The sequence below is a fragment of the Ascaphus truei genome, unplaced genomic scaffold (assembly GCF_040206685.1).
Source record: "Ascaphus truei isolate aAscTru1 unplaced genomic scaffold, aAscTru1.hap1 HAP1_SCAFFOLD_471, whole genome shotgun sequence".
Taxonomy (NCBI): Eukaryota; Metazoa; Chordata; class Amphibia; order Anura; family Ascaphidae; genus Ascaphus; species Ascaphus truei.
The window spans coordinates 123,549-149,879 of record NW_027456802.1 but is presented as its reverse complement, the minus strand read 5'-3'; the positions used below and the strand labels follow the sequence as shown (position 1 = coordinate 149,879).

Below are 26,331 nucleotides of genomic sequence, written 5' to 3'. Positions count from 1 at the left end.
CTTCCTGTACTTCGTTTAACCCCTTGAAAGATTGAAACTTTTAAATGATATGAACCATTCTACGTTGTAAAATTCTGCTGTCCTTTTCTGTATTACAAAATGTATATTTTACACAATGCGGATAAACAAAGCACGACAAGATTTTATTCCAAAAACACCATTGGCGTGGTACACGGGGCGTTACCGAGAAATCAACACACACAACACTTGCATTTTAAATTAGTTTATATTTTAGTTTTGTACTGTCATCACAGCAATCTCATACAACAAAATATACACAAAACAGCATGATATCACTGGCAATTCAACACAATGTCTACTACTACAGTATTAATGGCACTATGTACACACAGGACTCCTTTGTAGAGCAAAATAGTGGTCCTTGCTATGATCACTGTACAAGTTACGTGGCATCACGGTTTATTACTTGGGGTTACTGTAGTGCTGCAGTAAGCAAGATGGAAATTGGACTAGAGAACCGGAGCATAACAGGCAATACAGATCATAAAAAGGAATTCAAACATCAAGATGATAGTCACTGTACATATAGTTATGCGAGCAGGGTTGCCCTTTTAAATTCTGCAATGTTTATTTACACGTTATCTACATATTTTAAGAAAAAGTCAAATACTTTAGATATCAAGAGCTATGAATATGCACTTTTACATGAAGAATTCAGCAAGACTGGATACTGAAAGTGTGCAATGAGAAGTTCATGTGAGTTGTGTAGGGCAATCCTTCCTTTCTCCCCCCCCCCGAAACATGGGCTGGTGTTTCAGTGCAGCTGTTATTTTCACATTTGCTAGGTTATTCATAAGGCTAGCGCTCACAAATGTCTTCAAGATTGTTTGTATAGAACTTTCCACAATGACTTAATTCCGACAGCCGTACATGTCACTGTATCACAGTGCAGCGCAAATCCAGGCTGCTGTTAAGACATTGCATGGCAATGTAACGTGACCAGATTCCACGGCCCGAAGATTCCACATCATTACCGATTATTTGATGCTGGAATACTAGCTCGCAGTTTTTCATATTGCCTATTAATTCACAGGAAACTGGAGTCCAGAAGCAGTGTAAACAAAATTAGAATGGGGATGTGAATCGGCGTCTGACAAAAAGTCAGAGGTACTTGGCAGAAGTCATTTTTAGGGGTGGGGGAGAGGAGGAGAGGAGAGAGAATCCCTTTCCTCCGTTTTATCAGTTAAGCCTTTCCAGCTACAAGAAAAAAGTTGAATACATGAAATTCAGATATTTGATGCAAATTGAAAAAGAAGGGATTTTCTTTCTAACGTGAGGTTGTCATTGGAGGAAGCCAACTGGCCCAATTACAAATTGGGGAAGGGCTGCACTATTTGTCATTTAGTGCTGTAATTTAAAGCTTATTTGCTTGCAAAAATAGTGCTGAACATATGGCTTAGGCACTGGACAAGGAAACTTAACCCCAGTGTCACATTTCATAGTGCAGGTACCAAACGTTGGCGCTAGGCTCTCTGGGAGAGGGGAGGGTGGACACTTGAACGGCCTGTATTGTACCTTGCACCTAAGCAGCCGTATGTAACAATACATCATGTTGCCCATACAGCCCTGTGACAGACACCACAAGATACAGGCCTCTTACACGTTATTCTACAAAATGCTCAGACTGTTTCCATTTGTATTTTTGGGGCATTGCCTAAACGGTAGGACTCGTTCATATTAGAATGCCAAATTACTTCACATTGTCAATACAAGAGTCAAATAAGCAACCGAGTCCCCTATCAGGGGTGGCCAAAATATTAAAAAAAACGAGAAGCCAGACAGAATTTTTAGAGCCAGAGTTCGGTGTCTGACACCAACAAGCTGGCAGTCACTGGCACGGACACCCCTCTCCTCCTCCACAGATTAACTCTACTGGCAGAAAGGAGAGCGGGACTGGGAATACTCATCCGCTGCTCACTTACTCCCCACTGGAATAAGCGGCACAGTGCTGAGCAGTCACTGCCGCGACTGGCAACAGCGCAACCTCTCAGTGTGCCAGCGACTGACAGGTCACTGAGCACATGCGCGCAGCACGGGCGCCAGGATTATCCCTGATCATATACATGCGTGTGCGCGTATGCTTAAAGTCACCTTCCAAAAGGCGGCCAGGGAGCTTTGCCTGTCCCAATGTTTTCCCATATTTAAGAAGCTGTAAACGTGTCACAGTGCCGCCACCATTTTAAACGCCGTGCACCATTCTGCGCACCATTCTGTGCACCATTCTGCGCACGTGGAATCTGCCACCGCAGCTTTTAAAGTTCAAGTAAGAATCTCCCTGTTACAGGGACTGATTTATTCTCAACTCACCGTTCCAATATGTTCTCATTTGGGAAATGAGGTTCTAAAAACAGAACAAAAGTGCTGGATTTATAGGACAACTTGGAAATGCGAGAGATTATTCTTACAGAAATAAAATGATTGCATTTATTGAAAGAACGTGTCCCATTGCCAATTACTTACCTACAGTACACATTAAATTGCCATACAAGTAAAACATGGGGGTAAATCTTACTATGCAGTCTTTGAAGGACAATTACCCAAACACCATCTTAAATACCAATTATACAGATTCACTGCCGTCAAAACCAGACATCGAAAACTAATTATTAGCAGATCAGGATTAACAGCAGGGAAGTGTCTTCCTTATTTTATTTCTTATGTGTTGGGGAATTCATGAGGAGCGGAGGCGGGCCCATATAAGTGTTAACAATATACATCGGGGAAACGTCATGTCATTTAGAAACAAGCATTTCCTAATACATGGAGGCGCTGAAGTGCTCCCTCGCTATATAAATAGCAAAAGTTATTGGAAGAAAAAATAAAAAGCCTATTTTCCTTTTTGATTGTTCACCTCACTAGTCCAAGATATCCATGACCGAGAGCAAAAACCACATAACTTGACATTTTTTTATTTTAAGAAAATATGCATTTTCAGGTTCCCCCTGGAAATGCCCTTTAATTTAAATAGCAAGCCCATGAGGATTATTGCACCAGGTTGTAGCAGCGAGGACTAGAAGTATTCACAGTATTTTTGAAGCCACAAAAACACTGATAATCATCTCTCCCCCCCCCCCCCCCTAAACAGTTCCGCATGTTCTTGTTCTAGGTCAGCAGAATATTTCTACCGAAGTCCGAAATGTTCTAGACTAGAGGTAGCCAACTCCAATCCTCAAGGGCCAACAACAGGTCAGGTTTCCGAGGTGTCCCCGTTTCAGAAGAGGTGGTGCAGTCTTCCACTGAGCCACCTGTGCTGAAGCAGGGATACCCTGAAAACCTGACCTGCTGGTAGCCCTTGAGGACTGGAGGTTGCCACTCCTGGTCTAGATGTTAGCCCTTGATCAATAAGAAGTTTAAAGTCTATCTATAAACAGGGTGGGGCAGCTGGGATGATTTATAGTTTAACTGATTGTTAGGTGCAAATTTATGGAAATCGCTTTTTCGGCAGCAATATTCGTGACTGTAAGCGCTGATACAGGCGTCACATGAGACTTTGGAACAAACTGTGCATGTGTTGGTGGCTCCTGGCCGATTGCAAAAGCCACAGCGTAGCGTGCTGGAAGGCTTCATTTTGGGGTTTTGTTGGGAAGCCCTGTCTTGTGTTGATGTCCCATATGAAGACTTCTCACGCAACACCGACCCGGCGGAGAAATTGTCATTTTGAACAGCTGTCTTGATTGGTAAGCTGCTCTGCTTGAGCGATGGGCAATCTGGTCTAAAGATAAGCATATTGTCACACTTTTGGCATACAGGGCCACCAGAGGATACGCCACAACTTTGGCACTTCATGAAAACGGTCTCTTTGGCTAAGTGCGAACGCTTGTGATAAGCCGGATTCAGCTCGTTTTTAACTAGCCACACATCGGGTTTGGCAAATTCTTGCCTCTTTAAGTTTAGCAATCTCGAATCTGCATCGGTATACAAATCAACATCATCTTCAGAGGGGAAATAGCTGTAAGTTGGGGGTGTTCTTAATACTCCGTTAGGGTTAGCCGAAAGGTTCAAGAATTCATCAGAGCAACCATGCGGAGAGCTGGACATTGCCATCAAAGAAGGTGACGGACGTATTATTTCATCTTTGAGGTCGTCCTCTGTATCTACTAAAACCGGTTCTTTTCTCAGACACAACGAGGCCATCAGCGGGGGCTTATTTTTGCTTTCCCAGTAGCTCTCGTACGTATCGACAGATTTCGATGGTTTTGTTACTTTCGGTTTGAAGTAGTCTTTAGACGGTGCTCTTTCGCTGGCCGACTTCTGCAGGACCATCCTTGCCATGGAGGTGTTTAAGGTCTCCTTGCCAACGGCACGCCTCTTCATTTCATCAGTGCATCCTCTCACATCCTCATTGCTATTCCTTCGCTCGTTTACAACATCGATCTCCAAATAACCTTTGTCCTTCACTTGCAAATAGATTTCCAATAGCAGCTCGCATTCAACACGTGCTAGAAAGAGCTCAAAGGAAACTCTTTTTACTTGAGCGGTGTCCACATGGTCTTTCAGTTTGTATACTGTTCCAAGTTCATGGATATAACCCATATTGTTCAAAATGTGCCGGATGTCATCGTCAATTAAAGCAGCTCTCACATAATAAACAAATGGGCCGGTGTATGTCTGGGGAAACAATAGTAATCAGCGTTAACGATACATTAATGATACAGCAGCACCACAGAAGGCAACTCACACCACCTACTGACCTTGTGTATTCCAACAGTTCTCTTCAACGATCGCTTTATCATACAAAAGTCCCGCACGTGTTTATGTTCACATTTCTACTTCCATACTGTAACTCCCTCCCCCATTGAACACAACAGTACATATCATGAAATGACCCGATAGAGAAAAGCGTGTGCCAAGGTATGTCAAAAGGAAGAGTTTTAATAGAATTGTTTTGCTAGTTTAAGTTGGATGAACATAACTAGTTAGAGCATATTTTGTATAGAAGCTGCTCTTAAAAATATAGAGCGATAATGCATGCACACTCACAGCCCGAGGCTGTATGGGATAGTGCTGACAAGGTCAACTTAGAACAGAGACCCAATAAACCTGAAGGGGTAAAAATTCTATACACGCTGAAGTAGCCATCAGGATGTTTTTCGTCCAAAAATCTCCATTAACGTATATGGGGATTTCTTGCCGAAAACCGTATGTATGTGTGTGTATGTGTGTGTATGTGTGTGTATGTGTGTGTATGTGTGTGTATGTGTGTGTATGTGTGTAACGTATATGGGGATTTCTTGCCGAAAACCGTATGTATGTGTGTGTATATGTGTGTGTATGTGTGTGTATATGTGTGTGTATATGTGTGTGTATATGTGTGTGTATATGTGTGTGTATATGTGTGTGTATGTGTGTGTATGTGTGTGTGTGTGTGTGTGTGTGTGTGTGTGTGTGTGTGTGTGTGTGTGTGTGTGTGTGTGTGTGTGTGTGTGTGTGTGTGTGTGTGTGTAACGTATATGGGGATTTCTTGCCGAAAACCGTATGTATGTGTGTGTGTGTGTGTGTGTGTGTGTGTGTGTGTGTGTGTGTGTGTGTGTGTGTGTGTGTGTGTGTGTGTGTGTGTGTGTGTGTGTGTGTGTGTGTGTAACGTATATGGGGATTTCTTGCCGAAAACCGTGTGTGTGTGTGTGTGTGTGTGTGTGTGTGTGTGTGTGTGTATATATGGTGTGTGTATATATGTGTGTGTATATATGTGTGTGTATATATGTGTGTGTATATATGTGTGTGTATATATGTGTGTATACACACACACACACACACACACACACACACACACACACACACACACACACACACACTGGTCGACAAATCACCAAAAAATCTACTCGCCACCTAGTACCACACGTGTGCTGCTTGGGCCAATAGGAGCTCGCCACGATGTTAAATCCACTCACGCAGGGCGTGCAAATGTATAGTTTGTTGAACTATGTATATGTGTGTAGATATAGATATATATATTTACCCACCAGGGAGGAATAATTATGGCTGCTGGACAATGCTGTAAAAACAGAAACCAGTAGAGCAGAAGGCGGGGAGACAGGCACTACATAATAACATGCAGATGTTACAGGCCTGCTTGCTAAGGCAGCTGTTGGAGACGGGTTGGCTACATTCACTTCCTTGTTAGAAATTCCATGATAAAGCGTTATTTAAGTTTATGCGAACCCCATTCAAGGCTGAACTGGGACCACATAAAACGCATTACAGTACCACCGAGAGACAAAGAATAGGTGTATTTCCTCACCTTGATATTTTTGTACTCTTTCTTCCACGGATAAAGGAAAAGATTGATGCCAATGGTTTCCAGCATGGCAGCGGCATTGTGAAGAGAGCGCAGGTTGGAAGTCCGCAGGGATTTAAGAGAGTTTTCACAAACATCGTAGAACTTGATCAGCCGGAATCGATAAAAGGGATCAATTTTAGGCAGGCTGAGTAAGGCTGATGCTGCGGTCCGGAGGTACTCATCACTGACCGTGCGCGGTTTATTGTCAGAAGCATCCAATTTTGATTCATGAAACTGTACATACTTTCTGAAGAGGTCTTCCTTGTACTTCGTATCCATTGAAATGCAGGTATCGTCACGGCTGAGAAGTTACCTCATCGGTTCCAACGCTCGCCTAAGGTATGCTGGTTTAACTGGATGACGTTACGACCGCTCATTATGCCAGTGCCATCGACTCTAAAAAAACAAACAGATCAGAAGCAACGATCAGAGTTAGGCTGTGCATTCGTCAATCAACCACATGTACAACAAGCGTTCGGACTTTCTGCAGGTTCTGCAGAACCTCTCGCTCCACTACACGAGTTCCAAACCACATTAAACCATCTGGACAGAGATGTAGCATCAACAAACATACACAATCTTACGTCAAGGATATTTCAATGTGTGGGTATAAATGTCCAAATCTGTATCTCTTTCTATGGGGCACATGCATCAAATATGGGTTATTGCACACGTTCCCGCATTAACTACCATGGACTTGAATGGGATCAATTTATCTGCGTTTAGACTGTCGCTGGGATTTACTAAAATCACAGGTTACCGCACCGTGATCCCTAGTTAACGGCCATTGATTTGAGCGGTAGCTAACACAGGATCGCAGTGTGACCACCGGTATCAGAGGTTAGTAAATCTCCCCCCCCCCCCCCCCCCCCGTCTGAGTATGAATGTCTGGCTGTATCAGTGTGTACATTGATCGTTGTCACACGCTCATTGCAAAATTCTCCAGCATGTCGCAGTTTTGAGTAAGGTATCGGCTTCCTGACATTGTAAATACGCTTCCTAAATGAGCCCTCATCACTGCAAAGTATCTAGCACACGTCAACTTTCTCAGGTTAACAACCCAAGTTTGTAAGCGTATTGAAAACGTCTGGAATTACGAAACATCCATTAAAAGTAATCTGAACTGTTACATAATTAAAGGATTGCTAAAAGGGAATTAGAAAATAAGGCTACATAGCAGTATCTTTTCAATGAGAACGAACGTTTTACTCCCAGTACACATGAAAATTGGTTTCCATCTTGAATCTCTCTCGAGGAACGCCTTTGGGGTTTTACGGCAGCGAGAAAATGCATAACCCGTCATGTTACGCCGTTAATATAACAAGTGGTCATTTGCAGAGGGCTGGGAGGTTCAAATGCAATGAAATTACTTCATTAAAGTTGCAAGACAGATAGGATGATATACTGTATAGTTTATAATACTGTATAGTTTATAAATCGGTTGTTAGGTGTATCATCGCTTTATTTTCTGCAACATTGAGAGATAGGAAGTTTCACGGCCCAATATTTTGGAACAAACTGCAAATGCATTTCAGGCCTGTTGGGAAATCAGAAGATTAAAGAGTAACAAGCTTTTTGCTACATTAGACGATAACACTTTTTCAGCCCCCCTACTTGTTTAAATGTGTGGAACATCCAGACTAAGGCTGCGCTTATGGTCCTTGCTACGGTGATGTGATGGCGTAACGTTATACGTCGCCGTTGTAGAAGCGATTTTTGCTCATAGTGTTAGAGACAAGAGACGGCGAATGGAGGGCGTGGCCATGAGCAGCTCGCCTCTCACGTGGCCATGAGCAGCTCGCCTCTCACGTGGCCATGAGCAGCTCGCCTCTCACGTGGCCATGAGCAGCTCGCCTCTCACGTGGCCATGAGCAGCTCGCCTCTCACGTGGCCATGAGCAGCTCGCCTCTCACGTGGCCATGAGCAGCTCGCCTCTCACGGGGCCATGAGCAGCTCGCCTCTCACGGGGCCGCTAACGTCATGCTGCGGTCGCTGAAAAATCACATTTTCATTGACTTCCAGCAATCGCGACCAAGCCGTCGCTCCTACTATAGGCGCACGCGACGGATTCAATACACTTGTTTTTGAAAAGGCGTCGCATTGCCGGGACTATAAGCGCAGCCTAAAGCTGTGTCCATAGTGCAGGAGACGGCAAACACTAGGACGCCAATGTATTTGTGTATAGTACGTGAGCGCATGCACAGGCACAACGGGGAGACCGGTGTTTCACGCGACAAGCAAGTTTGAATTTCCCGCACGATGGCCGGGTCACGTGAGCAGTTCGAACAATGAGGGCGAACCAGCTCCGTGACGTCACGGCCACGCCCCCCCCCCCCCCAACACGCCTCCCTGTCGCCTCTGCCTGCAGGACAGGAAATATCTCCTGCTGCAGGTGAGCGTGCGCTGCGCGGAGGAGCGCGGAAGCGCCTGCTTCCACTATGGCCAAGGCCTAAAGCATCCACTGGTGATACAATCACTTATTCTTCACACACTGTAGATACCAAGGACTCCAGGTGGGAAACGTGCAGATTTTAATAGGACAGGTTAATTTATCTTCCAAAATAATGTTTAAAGGAATTCCAGTTGAATGAAAACAGATACTATGATCAGATTATTGGTATATCCCATTGTGAAGGGTTTAATTATTTGAAAACCCTGATTTCATTGACAGTTAAAGTATTGGACTTGTTGGGTGGTGGTAAAACTATATTGTTCGCTTGAGTCATTTGGGAAAACCTGGTACTAAAGCATGCAGAATAATTGAGGCGAATGATGCTGAAGAGAATTAAATTTCATATTAAAGGGATTTAGAGTTACTATATTGCCCATTGTATAATACTTCTTGCACAAAATACCCACATTTCAGCACCTCGAAAACACTATGTAACCCCAATACACAGGTAGTTTTCCACATTGAGTGATGGTTCCTGCCCCTCACGCCACAATACTAACGACAAAGACGTTCTTCCCATAATGCAGTGGTTTCCAACCATTTTTTGGTTAAGGAACCCCAAGTGAAATTCTGAGGAACAAACCCAAACCCTCTCTAATAGCAACTATTGTAAATTCTTCTGTATTTGATCCAATTTTCAAATGACTAGAAAATTGCAGGGAACCCTCCGGGGACGCCCGGGGAACCCTCTGGGGACGCCCGGGGAACCCTCCGGGGACGCCCGGGGAACCCTTCGGGGACGCCTGGGGAACCCTGGTTGAAAAACTACCATAATGTGGTCCCCTATGGAGGTCTTAAGGGTCATTGCTGAAGATTGGCAACCTTAATAATTTGAAGGTGGTTTTTGGCCCACGCTGGTAGCGAAAGGGTTATATAGGTGAAAGACGAGAGGGGTGGTTCACAAAAATACTGCTAAAAATTAAGTGAAATGAGAATTGAGGACTTTAAGAATTCCGTTTATGTGCAACTGTAAGAGTAAATATAGCGTTAAAAGAAATGTTCCTGCACCAACGTTTGGCGAAGTCCCGTTTAGTTATGTAGTAATAATAGTTATTTATTATTATTTCCTATGGAGCTTTTCTCCCAACGGGGGACACAGGAGCACAGCCCCTGCCCAGCAGAGCTTACAATCTATTATTGGTGCCTGAGGCACAGGGAGAAAAAGTGACTTGCCCAAGGTCACAAGGCGTTGACACCGGGAATTGAACCAGGTTCACGATTCAAACATTGGGTCATTGTTTACAGTCAGTGTCTTTACTCGCTGAGCTGCTCCTTCCATGCAGATGTAGAATTACCTAAGTATGAAACCATTATCAAGATAACAATGTTTGTTTTGAACAGGCGTAGCAAAACAGACATACACACCTGGTCTCACCCACGCCTCCCTGCCACCTCTTCCCCTGTAAATGGTATTAACCTTTTCATTTAACACTGACCTTCCTTAAATGTTACCCCACAAATCAAGCATCCCAACAGCCTGCACTCATGGCTACTGTCCCACACTCAGTCACTCCCACCACCCATTGTGACCAAAAACTGCCATCTACAGCACTTACTCCCTCACCTGCTGTCTCTGTGTAAGTTCCCCATTAAACCTCTTAGATTGTAAGCTCTTCGGGGCAGGGATTTCCTTTCCTATTGTCTGATTTTGCTGCACTTATTGTATAATTATAATTCCCTGTAATGTATTCTTTGTGAAGCGCTGAGTACACTTTTGGCGCTATATAAATAAAGACATACAATACAGGCGTGTAAAGAGAAAGGTTACTAAACAGAATCTTACCACAGCTTCCAGTGTCATAGGACATTAATCAGCACAGAGATCTGCGCACACAGAAGGATTCTGATTATGACAGATATTTAAGGCAGTTTGTACATTTACAACTGTTACATGTAGTTTTATGGAGCCTTGTTTGATGGATCTCCCAGTGTATAACCGATCAGTCATCACTGCAAGAAGCCACGGCTCCAGGGGTGTTTACATTTCCCCCTCTTGAATAAAACAAAAAATGGCAGCAACTTCCTTCCTATGAAGCCAATACTTGCAATGCAAATATGTTCTCTCTCACAGCAGACACCGCCGAATAAAATCTCAACAGTGAAAATGGTAGCTTGGTAACTAAAGTGGATTGTATGTGAATGCAAGGAACATCTGACCAGGGGTGGGCAACTCCAGGCCTCAAGGGCCACCAACAGGCCAGGTATTATGGATATTGCTGCTTCAGCACAGGTGATGTAGTCGAAGACAGCCACCTGTGCTGAAGCAGGGATATCCTTAGAACCTGACATGTTGGTGGGCCTTGAGGACTGGTATTGGCCACCCTTGTCTATTCCATTCCCTGGCAACTCAGCAAGTCAGTCATGGGACACCCTCCCCTAACCGCCCACCTTCTCTTTTGCTTTGTTACTACAGTGCAAACAACATTACTCATTGTGTTCCATGCTCTTTCCGAATAGATGATGTGAAGTGGTTGGTTATAGTTACCATGACACTTGTGATGTACAGCAAAGTTGTGGACACTGAATGATAAGATTCCCGTCTCACTGCCTACCTTTTCACGCTCAGACTATTACGCGCCTTTCACTGGTTGGGATACTTTTTGATGGAAAGAGAGAGAGTTGTTCATACATGAACTAGATTATCACTGCGTACAGAAGGGGCGCCGGGGGGAATTTAAGGCGCCCGGAATTTTTCCATCTCTGCTGTGAGGTTTAATAGCCTATAACTTCTCAACCATCTGGTGGTCCAACACAAAGTATACTACCTACTCCTTCTCCCCCCTTTGCTACTTTAGTACAAGACATTTTCGGGATATAGAAATGCATTAGTGTAACCCCTCCTGAAAACAGTAATAATATCTTAGTTACAAATACAACTATCAATGCTATTCCCCCCCCCCCCCCCCCCCCCAAAAAAAATAATTAAATGCCGATGCCAACTGTGCCAAGTAATGGTATCCAACCAATGTATTGTCGGCATTGTTTCAGCTGTAAATGAACCACTGCCCAAAGAGTAGCACAATGGCACGTTACCGGATCATGGATCCCCGATTGTAATAGTGACAGCAAGTTCGGCAACTACCCGGGTCCCTCTCCAAAGCATCGCCACTTCACAACTAGATTAGATTTGGAAATCAATAGTCTCCCAGCCGGGGCAGTAAAGTACGACTCCCTGCCGGGGCAGTATAGCAGGACTCCCTGCCGGGGCAGTATAGCAGGACTCCCTGCCAGGGCAGTATAGCAGGACTCCCTGCCGGGGCAGTATAGCAGGACTCCCTGCCGGGGCAGTATAGCAGGACTCCCTGCCGGGGCAGTATAGCAGGACTCCCTGCCGGGGCAGTATAGCAGGACTCCCTGCCGGGGCAGTATAGCAGGACTCCCTGCCGGGGCAGTATAGCAGGACTCCCTGCCGGGGCAGTATAGCAGGACTCCCTGCCGGGGCAGTATAGCAGGACTCCCTGCCGGGGCAGTATAGCAGGACTCCCTGCCGGGGCAGTATAGCAGGACTCCCTGCCGGGGCAGTATAGCAGGACTCCCTGCCGGGGCAGTATAGCAGGACTCCCTGCCGGGGCAGTATAGCAGGACTCCCTGCCGGGGCAGTAAAGCAGGACTCCTATGTATGCGGGTGACCTAATCATTCACCTTTCACAGACAGGACTCGCTTTACATTTTGCTAACTCGACCTTCCGCCCCTCGAGGTCTCAAGGAGCAACTCTCGGGCCCTTGAGCAGGTTCCATTTTCTTTTCTTAGGCTGAGGCCCCGCTGGTGCTGAGCGCGCTTACCTTAGTCAATGTGGATCGTCACATCCACGCTGGCGCTGTGTGAGCGCGCTCATGCACGGGCACACACGCTCGGCGCTTAGATAAACAAACAAAACTGACTTTCGAGCGCGCTCAGCTTGCCTGCAACAACCCCCCACGCGCGCTTGCGATATAGCTAGGACAGCCGAGCGCTCATGCTTGGAGAGCTGGTGACGTCACCGCTCAAGCATAAGCGTGGTCAGCGCCAGCGTGGCCGCAGCCTAAGCCAATTGGAGGAAAGGAATTGTAGAAAGAAAAGTAGCAGGCAACGATGATACCATTACTTTCTTACACACAAGGCTGAGTTGACAGTGCAGGCGACGCGACCGCGTGACGTCATCTGTCGCCGTTGTCTCAGCGATTCCTGCTTATAGTGCAGGAGATGAGAGGGTGACCGGGGGGCGTGGCCGTGAGTGGTTTTCCCTCATTCGCTGAACCGCTCACGTCACGTTGCAGTCGCCGGAAAAAAAATCAAATTCTATTGACTTGCAGTGATGTTGGTCGCTGTGTCGCGCCAACGACGGATTACATAGACTTGTTTTCGCGCTATGCGACGTCGCCATCGCTGTAGCCGGGACTATAAGCGCGGCCTAAGAGTGCAAGACTTCAAATCACACAACGTGCAGTGTTAAAAATGAATCTGGGCCCCAAACACTGCAACACAGTAGTGGGGACAACTGGTACACCCCTTCCAAATAATGTTACTGCAGCATTACTCCATTGTTGCCAAAAGGGATCATGGACGATGTGCCAATATGGTTACTGACTGGAAAATGACATTAGAGGGAGTGTGACCAGTCTATGGCTTAATAGAGCTATATCCAGCTTCTGCATAGGTGGCAATTCTCCCCCGCCCTCCCCCCAAAGCAGACTTCAAATTAACATTGGCTTTAACCCACTCGCTGCCAGAAGGGACGAAGAGAATACGTGAAAACTCCCCATCACAATCAGTACACAATCAGTACACGGGGCCTGGAATCTGACTCTTCTGCTATTTTTCCATTATTTTACCCCGACTAGAAAACAAACACTGTCCAGGAGTTAGCTTTGCCTGTTTTTATTTGGAGAGGAGGGGGATGTTTCCAGCATGAAAATAAACACTAAGACTTCAGACATGCGACAAATATAGCAAATCATTTAGGCAGCATACATCTCTATTGGTTCATATACACAGTAAAGAGACCTTCTATATAATGCTGATTAAGTGAACAAAATATACCGTACCTAAATAGGGTCGCTAAGGTGTTGCAGTATGCATCGCCTTCACTGCTCTGCAGGGGGTTAGGAAACCTCCATAAACAGGTGTGTTACTTAGAATTTATATTTCAAATAATGTTGCATCGCTCTCCATATTTTTGTCGTGTTTACAAATCTCTTACCTACAAACGTTAATTTCGCTTATTTCTTATGACACTTCCCTTTTCACATCTGTACGGGATAACACACTAATGCAGGGGCTCTCAACTCCAGTCCTCAAGCCCCCCCCCCCCCCCCCCCGAACAGGTCTTTTCAGTATATCCCCGCTTCAGCACAGGCGTTGAGGTGTTGAGGCAGGGATAACCTGAAAAGCTGCCGTGTTTGGTGTGAATGCAGTTATTTACATCTGCATAGATACAACACAATCATTCCCATCACATCTGTACTGGGTGTAAGAGACGGTCTCCACATCTGCGCTGGTGTCAATATATTCCTATATATAACGGGAGGAGGAGGAGGAGGGAGGGGGGGTAACGGGAGGAGAAGGAGGAGGGAGGGGGGTAACGGGAGGAGGAGGAGGGAGGGGGGGTAACGGGAGGAGGAGGAGGGAGGGGGGTAACGGGAGGAGGAGGGAGGGGGGGTACGGGAGGAGGAGGGAGGGGGGGTAACGGGAGGAGGAGGGAGGGGGGGTAACGGGAGGAGGAGGGAGGGGGGGTAACGGGAGGAGGAGAAGGAGGGAGGGGGGGTAACGGGAGGAGGAGGAGGAGGGAGGGGGGTAACGGGAGGAGGAGGGAGGGGGGGGTAACGGGAGGAGGAGGAGGAGGGGAGGGGGGGTAACGGGAGGAGGAGGGAGGGGGGGTAACGGGAGGAGGAGGAGGAGGGAGGGGGGGGTAACGGGAGGAGGAGGGAGGGGGGGTAACGGGAGGAGGAGAAGGAGGGAGGGGGGTAACGGGAGGAGGAGGAGGAGGGAGGGGGGTAACGGGAGGAGGAGGGAGGGGGGTAACGGGAGGAGGAGGAGGAGGGAGGGGGGTAACGGGAGGAGGAGGGAGGGGGGGTAACGGGAGGAGGAGAAGGAGGGAGGGGGGTAACGGGGAGGAGGAGGAGGAGGGAGGGGGGGTAACGGAGGAGGAGGAGGAGGAGGGAGGGGGGGTAACGGGAGGAGGAGGAGAGGGAGGGAGGGGGGGTAACGGGAGGAGGAGGAGAGGGAGGGAGGGGGGGGTAACGGGAGGAGGAGGGAGGGGGGGGTAACGGGAGGAGGAGGAGGAGGGAGGGGGGTAACGGGAGGAGGAGGAGGGAGGGGGGGTAACGGGAGGAGGAGGAGGAGGGAGGGTAACGGGGAAGGAGGAGGAGGAGGGAGGGAGGGTAACGGGAGGAGGGAGGGAGGGTAACGGGAGGAGGAGGAGGAGGGAGGGGGGGTAACGGGAGGAGGAGGAGGAGGGAGGGGGGGTAACGGGAGGAGGAGGAGGAGGGAGGGGGGGTAACGGGAGGAGGAGGAGGAGGGAGGGGGGGTGGGGGTAACGGGAGGAGGAGGAGGGAGGGGGGGTAACGGGAGGAGGAGGAGGGAGGGGGGGTAACGGGAGGAGGAGGGAGGGGGGTAACGGAGGAGGAGGGAGGGGGGGTAACGGAGGTGAGGCAGGCGGAGGGGGGGGGGTAACGGGAGGAGGAGGGAGGGGGGGGTAACGGGAGGAGGGAGGGGGGGGTAACGGGAGGAGGAGGGAGGGGGGGTAACGGGAGGAGGAGGGAGGGGGGTAACGGGAGGAGGAGGGAGGGGGGTAACGGGAGGAGGGAGGGGGGGTAACGGGAGGAGGGAGGGGGGGTAAGGGGAGGAGGGGGGGTAAGGGGAGGAGGGGAGTAAGGGGAGGAGGGGGAGTAAGGGGAGGAGGGGGAGTAAGGGGAGGAGGGGGAGTAAGGGGAGGAGGGGGAGTAAGGGAGGAGGGGGAGTAAGGGGAGGAGGGGGAGTAAGGGGAGGAGGGGGGGTAAGGGGAGGAGGGGGGGTAAGGGGAGGAGGGGGGGTAAGGGGAGGAGGGGGAGTAAGGGGAGGAGGGGGAGTAAGGGGAGGAGGGGGGTAAGGGGAGGAGGGGGGTAAGGGGAGGGGGGTAAGGGGAGGGGTGTGGGGGGGTAACGGGAGGGGGGAGGGGGGGTAACAGGAGGAAGGGTGGGGGGGGTAAGGGGAGGGGGGGTGGGGGGGGGTAACAGGAGGGGGGGTGGGGGGTAAGGGGAGGGGGGGTGGGGGGGGTAACGGGAGGGGGGGAGGGGGGTAACGGGAGGGGGGAGGGGGGGTAACGGGAGGGGGGTGGGGGGGGGTAACGGGAGGGGGTGGGGGGGTAACGGGAGGGGGTGGGGGGGGTAACGGGAGGGGGGGTGGGGGGTAACGGGAGGAGGAGGAGGGAGGGGGGTACGGGAGGAGGAGGAGGAGGGAGGGGGGTAACGGGAGGAGGAGGAGGGAGGGGGGGTAACGGGAGGAGGAGGAGGGAGGGGGGTAACGGGAGGAGGAGGAGGGAGGGGGGTAACGGGAGGAGGAGGAGGGAGGGGGGTAACGGGAGGAGGAGGAGGGAGGGGGGTAACGGGAGGAGGAGGAGGGAGGGGGGTAACGGGGAGGAGGAGGAGGGAGGGGGGTAACGGGAGGAGGAGGAGGGAGGGGGGTAACGGGAGGAGGAGGAGGGAGGGGGGTAACGGGAGGAGGAGGAGGGAGGGGGGTAACGGGAGGAGGAGGAGGGAGGGGGGTAACGGGGGGAGGAGGAGGGAGGGGGGTAACGGGGAGGAGGGAGGGGGGTAACGGGAGGAGGGAGGGGGGGTAACGGGAGGAGGAGGAGGGAGGGGGTAACGGGAGGAGGAGGAGGAGGGGGGTAACGGGAGGAGGAGGAGGGAGGGGGGTAACGGGAGGAGGAGGAGGGAGGGGGGTAACGGGAGGAGGAGGAGGGAGGGGGGTAACGGGAGGAGGAGGAGGGAGGGGGGTAACGGGAGGAGGAGGAGGGAGGGGGGTAACGGGGAGGAGGAGGAGGGAGGGGGGTAACGGGAGGAGGAGGAGGGAGGGGGGTAACGGGAGGAGGAGGAGGGAGGGGGGTAACGGGAGGAGGAGGAGGGAGGGGGGTAACGGGAGGAGGAGGAGGGAGGGGGGTAACGGGAGGAGGAGGAGGGAGGGGGGTAACGGGAGGAGGAGGAGGGAGGGGGGGTAACGGGAGGAGGAGGAGGGAGGGGGGGTAACGGGAGGAGGAGGAGGGAGGGGGGGTAACGGGAGGAGGAGGAGGGAGGGGGGGTAACGGGAGGAGGAGGAGGGAGGGGGGGTAACGGGAGGAGAGGAGGGAGGGGGGGTAACGGGAGGAGGAGGAGGGAGGGGGGTAACGGAGGAGGAGGAGGGAGGGGGGGTAACGGGAGGAGGAGGAGGGAGGGGGGGTAACGGGAGGAGGAGGAGGGAGGGGGGTAACGGGAGGAGGAGGAGGGAGGGGGGGTAACGGGAGGAGGAGGGAGGGGGGGGGTAACGGGAGGAGGAGGGAGGGGGGGGTAACGGGAGGAGGAGGGAGGGGGGGTAACGGGAGGAGGAGGGAGGGGGGGGTAACGGGAGGAGGAGGAGGGAGGGGGGTAACGAGAGGAGGAGGAGGGAGGGGGGGTAACGGGAGGAGGAAGAGGGAGGGGGGTAACGGGAGGAGGAGGAGGAGGGAGGGGGGTAACGGGAAGAGGAGGAGGAGGGAGGGGGGGTAACGGGAGGAGGAGGGAGGGGGGGTAACGGGAGGAGGAGGGAGGGGGGGGTAACGGGAGGAGGAGGGAGGGGGGGGTAACGGGAGGAGGAGGGAGGGGGGGTAACGGGAGGAGGAGGAGGGGGGGTAACGGGAGGAGGAGGGAGGGGGGGTAACGGGAGGAGGAGGGAGGGGGGGTAACGGGAGGAGGAGGGAGGGGGGTAACGGGAGGAGGGGGAGTAAGGGGAGGAGGGGGAGTAAGGGGAGGAGGGGGAGTAAGGGGAGGAGGGGGAGTAAGGGGAGGAGGGGGGAGTAAGGGGAGGAGGGGGAGTAAGGGGAGGAGGGGGAGTAAGGGGAGGAGGGGGAGCAAGGGGAGGAGGGGGAGCAAGGGGAGGAGGGGGAGTAAGGGGAGGAGGGGGGGGTAAGGGGAGGAGGGGGGGTAAGGGGAGGAGGGGGGGTAAGGGGAGGAGGGGGGTAAGGGGAGGAGGGGGGTAAGGGGAGGAGGGGGGGTAAGGGAGGAGGGGGGGTAAGGGGAGGAGGGGGGGTAAGGGGAGGAGGGGGGTAAGGGAGGAGGGGGGGTAAGGGGAGGAGGGGGGGTAAGGGAGGGGGGTAAGGGGAGGGGGGTAAGGGGAGGGGGGTAAGGGGAGGGGGGTGGGGGGTAACGGGAGGGGGGTGGGGGGGTACGGGAGGGGGGAGGGGGGGTAACGGGAGGGGGGAGGGGAGGTAACGGGAGGGGGGAGGGGGGTAACGGGAGGGGGGAGGGGGGTAACGGGAGGGGGGAGGGGGAGGGGGGGTAACGGGAGGAAGGGTGGGGGGGGGTAACGGGAGGGGGGGTGGGGGGGGTAACGGGAGGGGGGGTGGGGGGGTAACGGGAGGGGGGGTGGGGGGGGTAACGGGAGGGGGGGAGGGGGGGTGGGGGGTAACGGGAGGGGGGGTTTACGGGAGGGGGGGTGGGGGGGTAACGGAGGGGGGTGGGGGGGGGGGGTAACGGGAGGGGGGTGGGGGGGGGTAACGGGAGGGGGGGTGGGGGGTAACGGGAGGGGGGGTGGGGGGGTAACGGGAGGGGGGGGTAACGGGAGGGGGGGGTGTAACGGGAGGGGGGGTGGGGGCTAAACGGGAGGGGGGGTGTAACGGGAGGGGGGGGGCAACGGGAGGGGGGGGCAACGGGAGGGGGGGCAAAGGGAGGGGGGGGCAAAGGGAGGGGGGGGCAAAGGGAGGGGGGGGCAAAGGGGGGGGGGGGGGGCAAAGGGAGGGGGGCAACGGAGGGGGGGGCAACGGGAGGGGGGGGGCAACGGGGGGGGGGGGCTAACGGGAGGGGGGGGGCTAACGGGAGGGGGGGGCTAACGGGAGGGGGGGGGCTAACGGGAGGGGGGGGCAACGGGAGGGGGGGGCAACGGGAGGGGGGGGGCAACGGGAGGGGGGGCAACGGGAGGGGGGGGCAACGGGAGGGGGGGGCAACGGGAGGGGGGGCAACGGGAGGGGGGGGCCAACGGGAGGGGGAGGTGGACGGTTAACGGGAGGGGGGGTGGACGGTTAACGGGAGGGGGGGTGGACGGTTAACGGGAGGGGGGGGTGGACGGTTAACGGAGGGGGGGTGTGGACGGTTAACGGGAGGGGGGGTGGACGGTTAACGGGAGGGGGGGGGGGTGGACGGTTAACGGGAGGGGGGGGGTGGACGGTTAACAGGAGGGGGGGGGGTGGACGGTTAACGGGAGGGGGGGGTGGACGGTTAACGGGAGGGGGGGGTGGACGGTTAACGGGAGGGGGGGGTGGACGGTTAACGGGAGGGGGGGTGTGGACGGTTAACGGGAGGGGGGGGTGGACGGTTAACGGGAGGGGTGGACGGTTAACGGGAGGGGGGGGTGGACGGTTAACGGGAGGGGGGGGTGGACGGTTAACGGGAGGGGGGGTGGACGGTTAACGGGAGGGGGGGGTGGACGGTTAACGGGAGGGGGGGGTGGACGGTTAACGGGAGGGGGGGTGGACGGTTAACGGGAGGGGGGGGGTGGACGGTTAAACGGGGAGGGGGGGGTGGACGGTTAACGGGAGGGGGGGGTGGACGGTTAACGGGAGGGGGGGTGGACGGTTAACGGGAGGGGGGGTGGACGGTTAACGGGAGGGGGGGTGGACGGGTTAACGGGAGGGGGGGTGGACGGGTTAACGGGAGGAGGGGTGGACGGGTTAACGGAGGGGGGGGTGGACGGGGTTAACGGGAGGGGGGGTGGACGGGGTTAACGGGAGGGGGGGTGGACGGGTTAACGGGAGGGGGGGTGGACGGGTTAACGGGAGGGGGGGGTGGACGGGTTAACGGGAGGGGGGGGTGGACGGGTTAACGGGAGGGGGGGTGGACGGGTTAACGGGAGGGGGGGTGGACGGGTTAACGGGAGGGGGGGGGGGGGTGGACGGGTTAACGGGAGGGGGGGGTGGACGGGTTAACGGGAGGGAGGGGGGGGGGGTGGACGGGTTAACGGGGGGGTGGACGGGGGTGGACGGGTTAACGGGAGGGGGGGGGTGTGGACGGGTTAACGGGAGGGGGGGGGTGGACGGGTTAACGGGAGGGGGGGGGGGGGGGGTGGACGGGTTAACGGGAGGGGGGGGGGGGTGGACGGGTTAACGGGAGGGGGGGGGACGGGTTAACGGGAGGGGGGGGTGGACGGGTTAACGGGAGGGGGGTGGTGGACGGGTTAACGGGAGGGGGGGTGGACGGGTTAACGGGAGGGGGGTGGACGGGTTAACGGGAGGGGGGGTGGACGGGTTAACGGGAGGGGGGGTGGACGGGTTAACGGGAGGGGGGTGGACGGGTTAACGGGAGGGGGGGTGGACGGGTTAACGGGAGGGGGGGTGGACGGGTTAACGGGAGGGGGGTGGATGGGTTAACGGGAGGGGGGGGTGGACGGGTTAACGGGAGGGGGGGGTGGACGGGTTAACGGGAGGGGGGGGTGGACGGGTTAACGGGAGGGGGGGGGGGGGGTGGACGGGTTAACAGGAGGGGGGGGGGTGGACGGGTTAACGGGAGGGGGGGGGGGTGGACGGGTTAACGGGAGGGGGGGGGGTGGACGGGTTAACGGGAGGGGGGGGGGGACGGGTTAACGGGAGGGGGGGGGGGTGGACGGGTTAACGGGAGGGGGGGGGGGGTGGACGGGGTTAACGGGAGGGGGGGGGGGGGTGGACGGGTTAACGGGAGGGGGGGTGGACGGGTTAACGGGAGGGGGGGGTGGACGGGTTAACGGGAGGGGGGGTGGACGGGTTAACGGGAGGGGGGGGTGACGGGTTAACGGGAGGGGGGGTGGACGGGTTAACGGGAGGGGGGGGTGGACGGGTTAACGGGAGGGGGGGTGGACGGGTTAACGGGAGGGGGGGTGGACGGGTTAACGGGAGGGGGGGTGGACGGGTTAACGGGAGGGGGGTGGACGGGTTAACGGGAGGGGGGGGTGGACGGGTTAACGGGAGGGGGGGTGGACGGGTTAACGGGAGGGGGGGTGGACGGGTTAACGGGAGGGGGGGTGGACGGGTTAACGGGAGGGGGGGTGGACGGGTTAACGGAGGGGGGGGTGGACGGGTTAACGGGAGGGGGGGTGGACGGGTTAACGGGAGGGGGGGTGGACGGGTTAACGGGAGGGGGGGTGGACGGGTTAACGGGAGGGGGGGGTGGACGGGTTAACGGGGGGGGGGACGGGTACGGGGGGGGTGGACGGGTTAACGGGAGGGGGGGGGGTGGACGGGGTTAACGGGAGGGGGGGTGGACGGGTTAACGGGAGGGGGGGGTGGACGGGTTAACGGGAGGGGGGGGTGGACGGGGTTAACGGGAGGGGGGGTGGACGGGTTAACGGGAGGGGGGGTGGACGGGTTAACGGGAGGGGGGGTGGACGGGTTAACGGGAGGGGGGGTGGACGGGTTAACGGAGGGGGGTGGACGGGTTAACGGGAGGGGGGTGACGGGTTAACGGGAGGGGGGGTGGACGGGTTAACGGGAGGGGGGGTGGACGGGTTAACGGGAGGGGGGGTGGACGGGTTAACGGGAGGGGGGGGTGGACGGGTTAACGGGAGGGGGGGGGGTGGACGGGTTAACGGGAGGGGGGGGGTGGACGGGTTAACGGGAGGGGGGGGTGGACGGGTTAACGGGAGGAGGGGGGGGTGGACGGGTTAACGGGAGGGGGGGGTGGACGGGTAAACGGGAGGGGAGGGGGGAGTGGACGGGTTAACGGGAGGGGGGGGGTGGACGGGTTAACGGGAGGGGGGGGGTGGACGGGTTAACGGGAGGGGGGGGGTGGACGGGTTAACGGGAGGGGGGGGTGAACGGGAGGGGGGGTTAACGGGAGGGGGGGTTAACGGAGGGGGGGGGTGGACGGGTTAACGGGAGGGGGGGGTGGACGGGAGGGGGGGTTAACGGGAGGGGGGGGTTAACGGGAGGGGGGGTTAACGGGAGGGGGGGTTAACGGGAGGGGGGGTTAACGGGAGGGGGGGTTAACGGGAGGGGGGGGTTAACGGGAGGGGGGGTTAACGGGAGGGGGGGTTAACGGGAGGGGGGGGGTTAACGGGAGGGGGGGTTAACGGGAGGGGGGGTTAACGGGAGGGGGGGGTGGACGGGTTAACGGGAGGGGGGGGGTGGACGGGTTAACGGGAGGGGGGGGGGTGGACGGGTTAACGGGGGGGTGGACGGTTAACGGGGGGGGGGGTGGACGGGTTAACGGGGGGGGTGGACGGGTTAACGGGGGGGGGGGGTGGACGGGTTAACGGGGGGGGTGGACGGGTTAACGGGAGGGGGGGTGGACGGGTTAACGGGGGGGGGGGGGTGGACGGGGTTAACGGGAGGGGGGGTGGACGGGTTAACGGGAGGGGGGTGGACGGGTTAACGGGAGGGGGGGTGGACGGGTTAACGGGAGGGGGGGTGGACGGGTTAACGGGAGGGGGGGTGGACGGGTTAACGGGAGGGGGGGTGGACGGGTTAACGGGAGGGGGGTGGACGGGTTAACGGGAGGGGGGGTGGACGGGTTAACGGGAGGGGGGGGTGGACGGGTTAACGGGAGGGGGGGTGGACGGGTTAACGGGAGGGGGGGTGGACGGGTTAACGGGAGGGGGGTGGACGGGTTAACGGGAGGGGGGGTGGACGGGTTAACGGGAGGGGGGGGGGGGGTGGACGGGTTAACGGGAGGGGGGGGGGGGGTGGACGGGTTAACGGGAGGGGGGGGTGGACGGGTTAACGGGAGGGGGGGGGTGGACGGGTTAACGGGAGGGGGGGGTGGACGGGTTAACGGGAGGAGGGGGGGGGTGGACGGGTTAACGGGAGGGGGGGGTGGACGGGTAAACGGGAGGGGAGGGGGGAGTGGACGGGTTAACGGGAGGGGGGGGGTGGACGGGTTAACGGGAGGGGGGGGTGGACGGGTTAACGGGAGGGGGGGGTGACGGGTTAACGGGAGGGGGGGGTGGACGGGAGGGGGGGTTAACGGGAGGGGGGGTTAACGGGAGGGGGGGGTTAACGGGAGGGGGGGTTAACGGGAGGGGGGGTTAACGGGGAGGGGGGGGTGGACGGGTTAACGGGAGGGGGGGGGGGGGTGGACGGGTTAACGGGAGGGGGGGGGGTGACGGGTTAACGGGAGGGGGGTGGACGGGTTAACGGGAGGGGGGGTGGACGGGTTAACGGGAGGGGGGGGGTGGACGGGTTAACGGGAGGGGGGGGGTGGACGGGTTAACGGGAGGGGGGGGTGGACGGGTTAACGGGAGGGGGGGGGGGTGGACGGGTTAACGGGAGGGGGGGGGGGTGGACGGGTTAACGGGAGGGGGGGGGGGTGGACGGGTTAACGGGAGGGGGGGGGGGGGGTGACGGGGTTAACGGGAGGGGGGGGTGACGGGGTAAACGGGAGGGGAGGGGGGAGTGGACGGGTTAACGGGAGGGGGGGGGTGGACGGGTTAACGGGAGGGGGGGGTGGACGGGGTTAACGGGAGGGGGGGGTGGACGGGTTAACGGGGAGGGGGGGGGGGTGGACGGGTTAACGGGAGGGGGGGGGTGGACGGGTTAACGGGAGGGGGGTTAACGGGAGGGGGGGGTTAACGTGAGGGGGGGTTAACGGGAGGGGGGGTTAACGGGAGGGGGGGGTTAACGGGAGGGGGGGGTTAACGGGAGGGGGGGGTTAACTGGGAGGGGGGGTTAACGGGAGGGGGGGGGTGGACGGGTTAACGGGAGGGGGGGTGGACGGGTTAACGGGAGGGGGGGGGGTGGACGGGGTTAACGGGGGGGGGGTGGACGGGTTAACGGGGGGGGGTGGACGGGTTAACGGGGGGGGGTGGACGGGTTAACGGGGGGGGTGGACGGGTTAACGGGGGGGGTGGACGGGTTAACGGGAGGGGGGGTGGACGGGTTAACGGGGGGGGGGGGTGGACGGGGTTAACGGGGGGGGGGGGGGTGGACGGGTTAACGGGAGGGGGGGTGGACGGGGTTAACGGGAGGGGGGGTGGACGGGTTAACGGGAGGGGGGGTGGACGGGTTAACGGGAGGGGGGGTGGACGGGTTAACGGGAGGGGGGGTGGACGGGTTAACGGGAGGGGGGGGTGGACGGGTTAACGGGAGGGGGGGTGGACGGGTTAACGGGAGGGGGGGTGGACGGGTTAACGGGAGGGGGGGTGGACGGGTTAACGGGGAGGGGGGGTGGACGGGTTTAACGGGAGGGGGGGTGGACGGGTTAACGGGAGGGGGGGTGGACGGGTTAACGGGAGGGGGGGCGTTCGCCCCCGAGAGGGGGGGGGGGGGCGTTCGCCCCCGAGAGGGGGGGGGGGCGTTCGCCCCCGAGAGGGGGGGGGGGGGGCGTTCGCCCCCGAGAGGGGGGGGGGGGGCGTTCGCCCCCGAGAGGGGGGGGGGGGGCGTTCGCCCCCGAGAGGGGGGGGGGGGGCGTTCGCCCCCGAGAGGGGGGGGGGGGCGTTCGCCCCCGAGAGGGGGGGGGGGGCGTTCGCCCCCGAGAGGGGGGGGGGGGCGTTCGCCCCCGAGAGGGGGGGGGGGGGCGTTCGCCCCCGAGAGGGGGGGGGGGGGGCGTTCGCCCCCGAGAGGGGGGGGGGGGGCGTTCGCCCCCGAGAGGGGGGGGGGGGCGTTCGCCCCCGAGAGGGGGGGGGGGGCGTTCGCCCCCGAGAGGGGGGGGGGGGCGTTCGCCCCCGAGAGGGGGGGGGGGGCGTTCGCCCCCGAGAGGGGGGGGGGGGGCGTTCGCCCCCGAGAGGGAGAGGGGGGGGGGGGGCGTTCGCCCCCGAGAGGGGGGGGGGGGGCGTTCGCCCCCGAGAGGGGGGGGGGGGCGTTAGCCCCCGAGAGGGGGGGGGGGGCGTTAGCCCCCGAGAGGGGGGGGGGCGTTAGCCCCCGAGAGGGGGGGGGGTCAGCCCCCGAGGGGGGGGGTGTCAGCCCCCGAGAGGGGGGAGGGGTGTCAGCCCCCGGAATACGCACCAGAGCCGGGGTCCTGCGGATAACGCCCGGTGACCCCGCTCCCTCCCCGAGCCTCCGCGTCTCCTCTCACATCCCGGGCCGCAGCCTCCGTGTCACCACCGCCGCCGCCGCCGCCATTACGGGAACAACGCTTCACTTCCGCCTTCTCGTGACGTCGGCACGCAGCGCAGAGAGGGGGGCGCGCACGTGCATCTGAGCCGCGCGCCTTGGGTGGGCTGTCACTCATAGCAGCTATTGTAGTGCAGCAACAGCATCAGGGCCTGCACATCCAATGCGGGCACCCCAGGGTTAACAGGAGCTGTCACTCATTCATTGGGGTGTCACTCAGAAGACTGTCACTCAGGCAGTTGGAGTGTCACTCAGAAGGTTGTCACTCATTCATTGGAGTGTCACTCAGAAGGCTGTCACTCATTCATTAGAGTGTCACTCATCAAAAAGCTGTCACTCATTCATTGGGAGTGTCACTCATTAGATGGCTGTCACTCATTCATTGGGGTGTCACTCATTCATTGGGGTATCACTCATCAAAAGCTGTCACTCATTAGAAGGCTGTCACTCATTCATTGGGGTGTCACTCATCAGAAGGCTGTCACTCAGGCATTGGGGTGTCACTCAGAAGGCTGTCACTCATTCATTGGGGTGTCACTCAGAAGGCTGTCACTCATTGGGAGTGACACTCATTAGAAGGCTCATTCATTTGGGAGTGTCACTCAGAAGGCTTTCACTCATTGGGGTATCACTCAGAAGGCTGTCACTCATTCATTGGGGTGAGTCTCACTCAATGAAAGGCTGACATTCATTAGTAAGTTTGTCATTGGAAGGCTGACATTCATTAGTGAGTCTCAATCAGTAGAATGCTAACATTTATTAATTAGTCTCACACATTTGAAGACTGTCCATGATTATGAGTGAGTCTAACTTGTTAGTGTAGAGATGTATCTTTACTGAGCTATATTCTCCTTGATGGATGGTCAAAGTACTCAATAAAATAGAGTAATGTGCAGAATGATATTATTAATAATGGTTCATATTGTGTAGAACGGGGGCTCAACTCTGGTCCGCAATCCTCCCCAACAGGTCAGGTTTTCAGGATACCCCAACTTCAGCACAGGTGGCTCAATCAGGCTCAGTCTTCAACTGAGCCTCTGATTGAGCCCCCTTTGCTGAAGCAGGCACTGATTGAGCCACATGTGCTGAAGCAGGGACTGATTGAGCCACTTGAGCAGAAGCTGAGATATCTTGAAGACCTGACCTGTCGGGGGGTCCTAAAGGAATTGAGCACCCTTGGGGTAGAAATCCCCCAATCGTATAATTCAGCTATATAAGGTCCCAAAAGAGTTAGATTTGGAAGTTATGGACATGTAATGTTACCTTATCTACCGATGCACCTATATAGTTAGGTTATGTTCTCTCATGTAGGCCCTTCTTCTGTTTACTTGATGTTGCTCAAACCGTGCTGGAGATCCCATTAACTTAATGGAGCTGATCAC

General features: G+C 56.5%; 1 protein-coding gene across 1 annotated transcript; it reads right to left on the bottom strand.

Moving 5' to 3' along the window:
- Positions 1 to 207: 207 nt before the first annotated feature.
- SPATA2 (spermatogenesis associated 2) lies at positions 208 to 24,994 on the bottom strand. Its single transcript, XM_075584179.1, has 3 exons — positions 24,842 to 24,994; positions 6,260 to 6,692; positions 208 to 4,629 (listed from the first exon to the last, which is right to left on the bottom strand). The coding sequence occupies exons 2-3, from the start codon at positions 6,575 to 6,577 to the stop codon at positions 3,379 to 3,381; spliced, it is 1,569 nt and encodes a 522-aa protein (XP_075440294.1). The 5' UTR covers positions 6,578 to 6,692; positions 24,842 to 24,994; the 3' UTR covers positions 208 to 3,378.
- Between the last annotated feature and the right edge of the window lie 1,337 nt (positions 24,995 to 26,331).

Bases quoted from the DNA above. Each gene is read 5' to 3' on its own strand.
- SPATA2 (XM_075584179.1), bottom strand. From the start codon at position 6,577: ATGGATACGAAGTACAAGGAAGACCTCTTCAGAAAGTATGTACAGTTT. The intron at 4,630-6,259 runs GTGAGGAAATAC...TTGTTTCCCCAG, and splicing joins AAGAGTACAAAAATATCAAG to ACATACACCGGCCCATTTGT.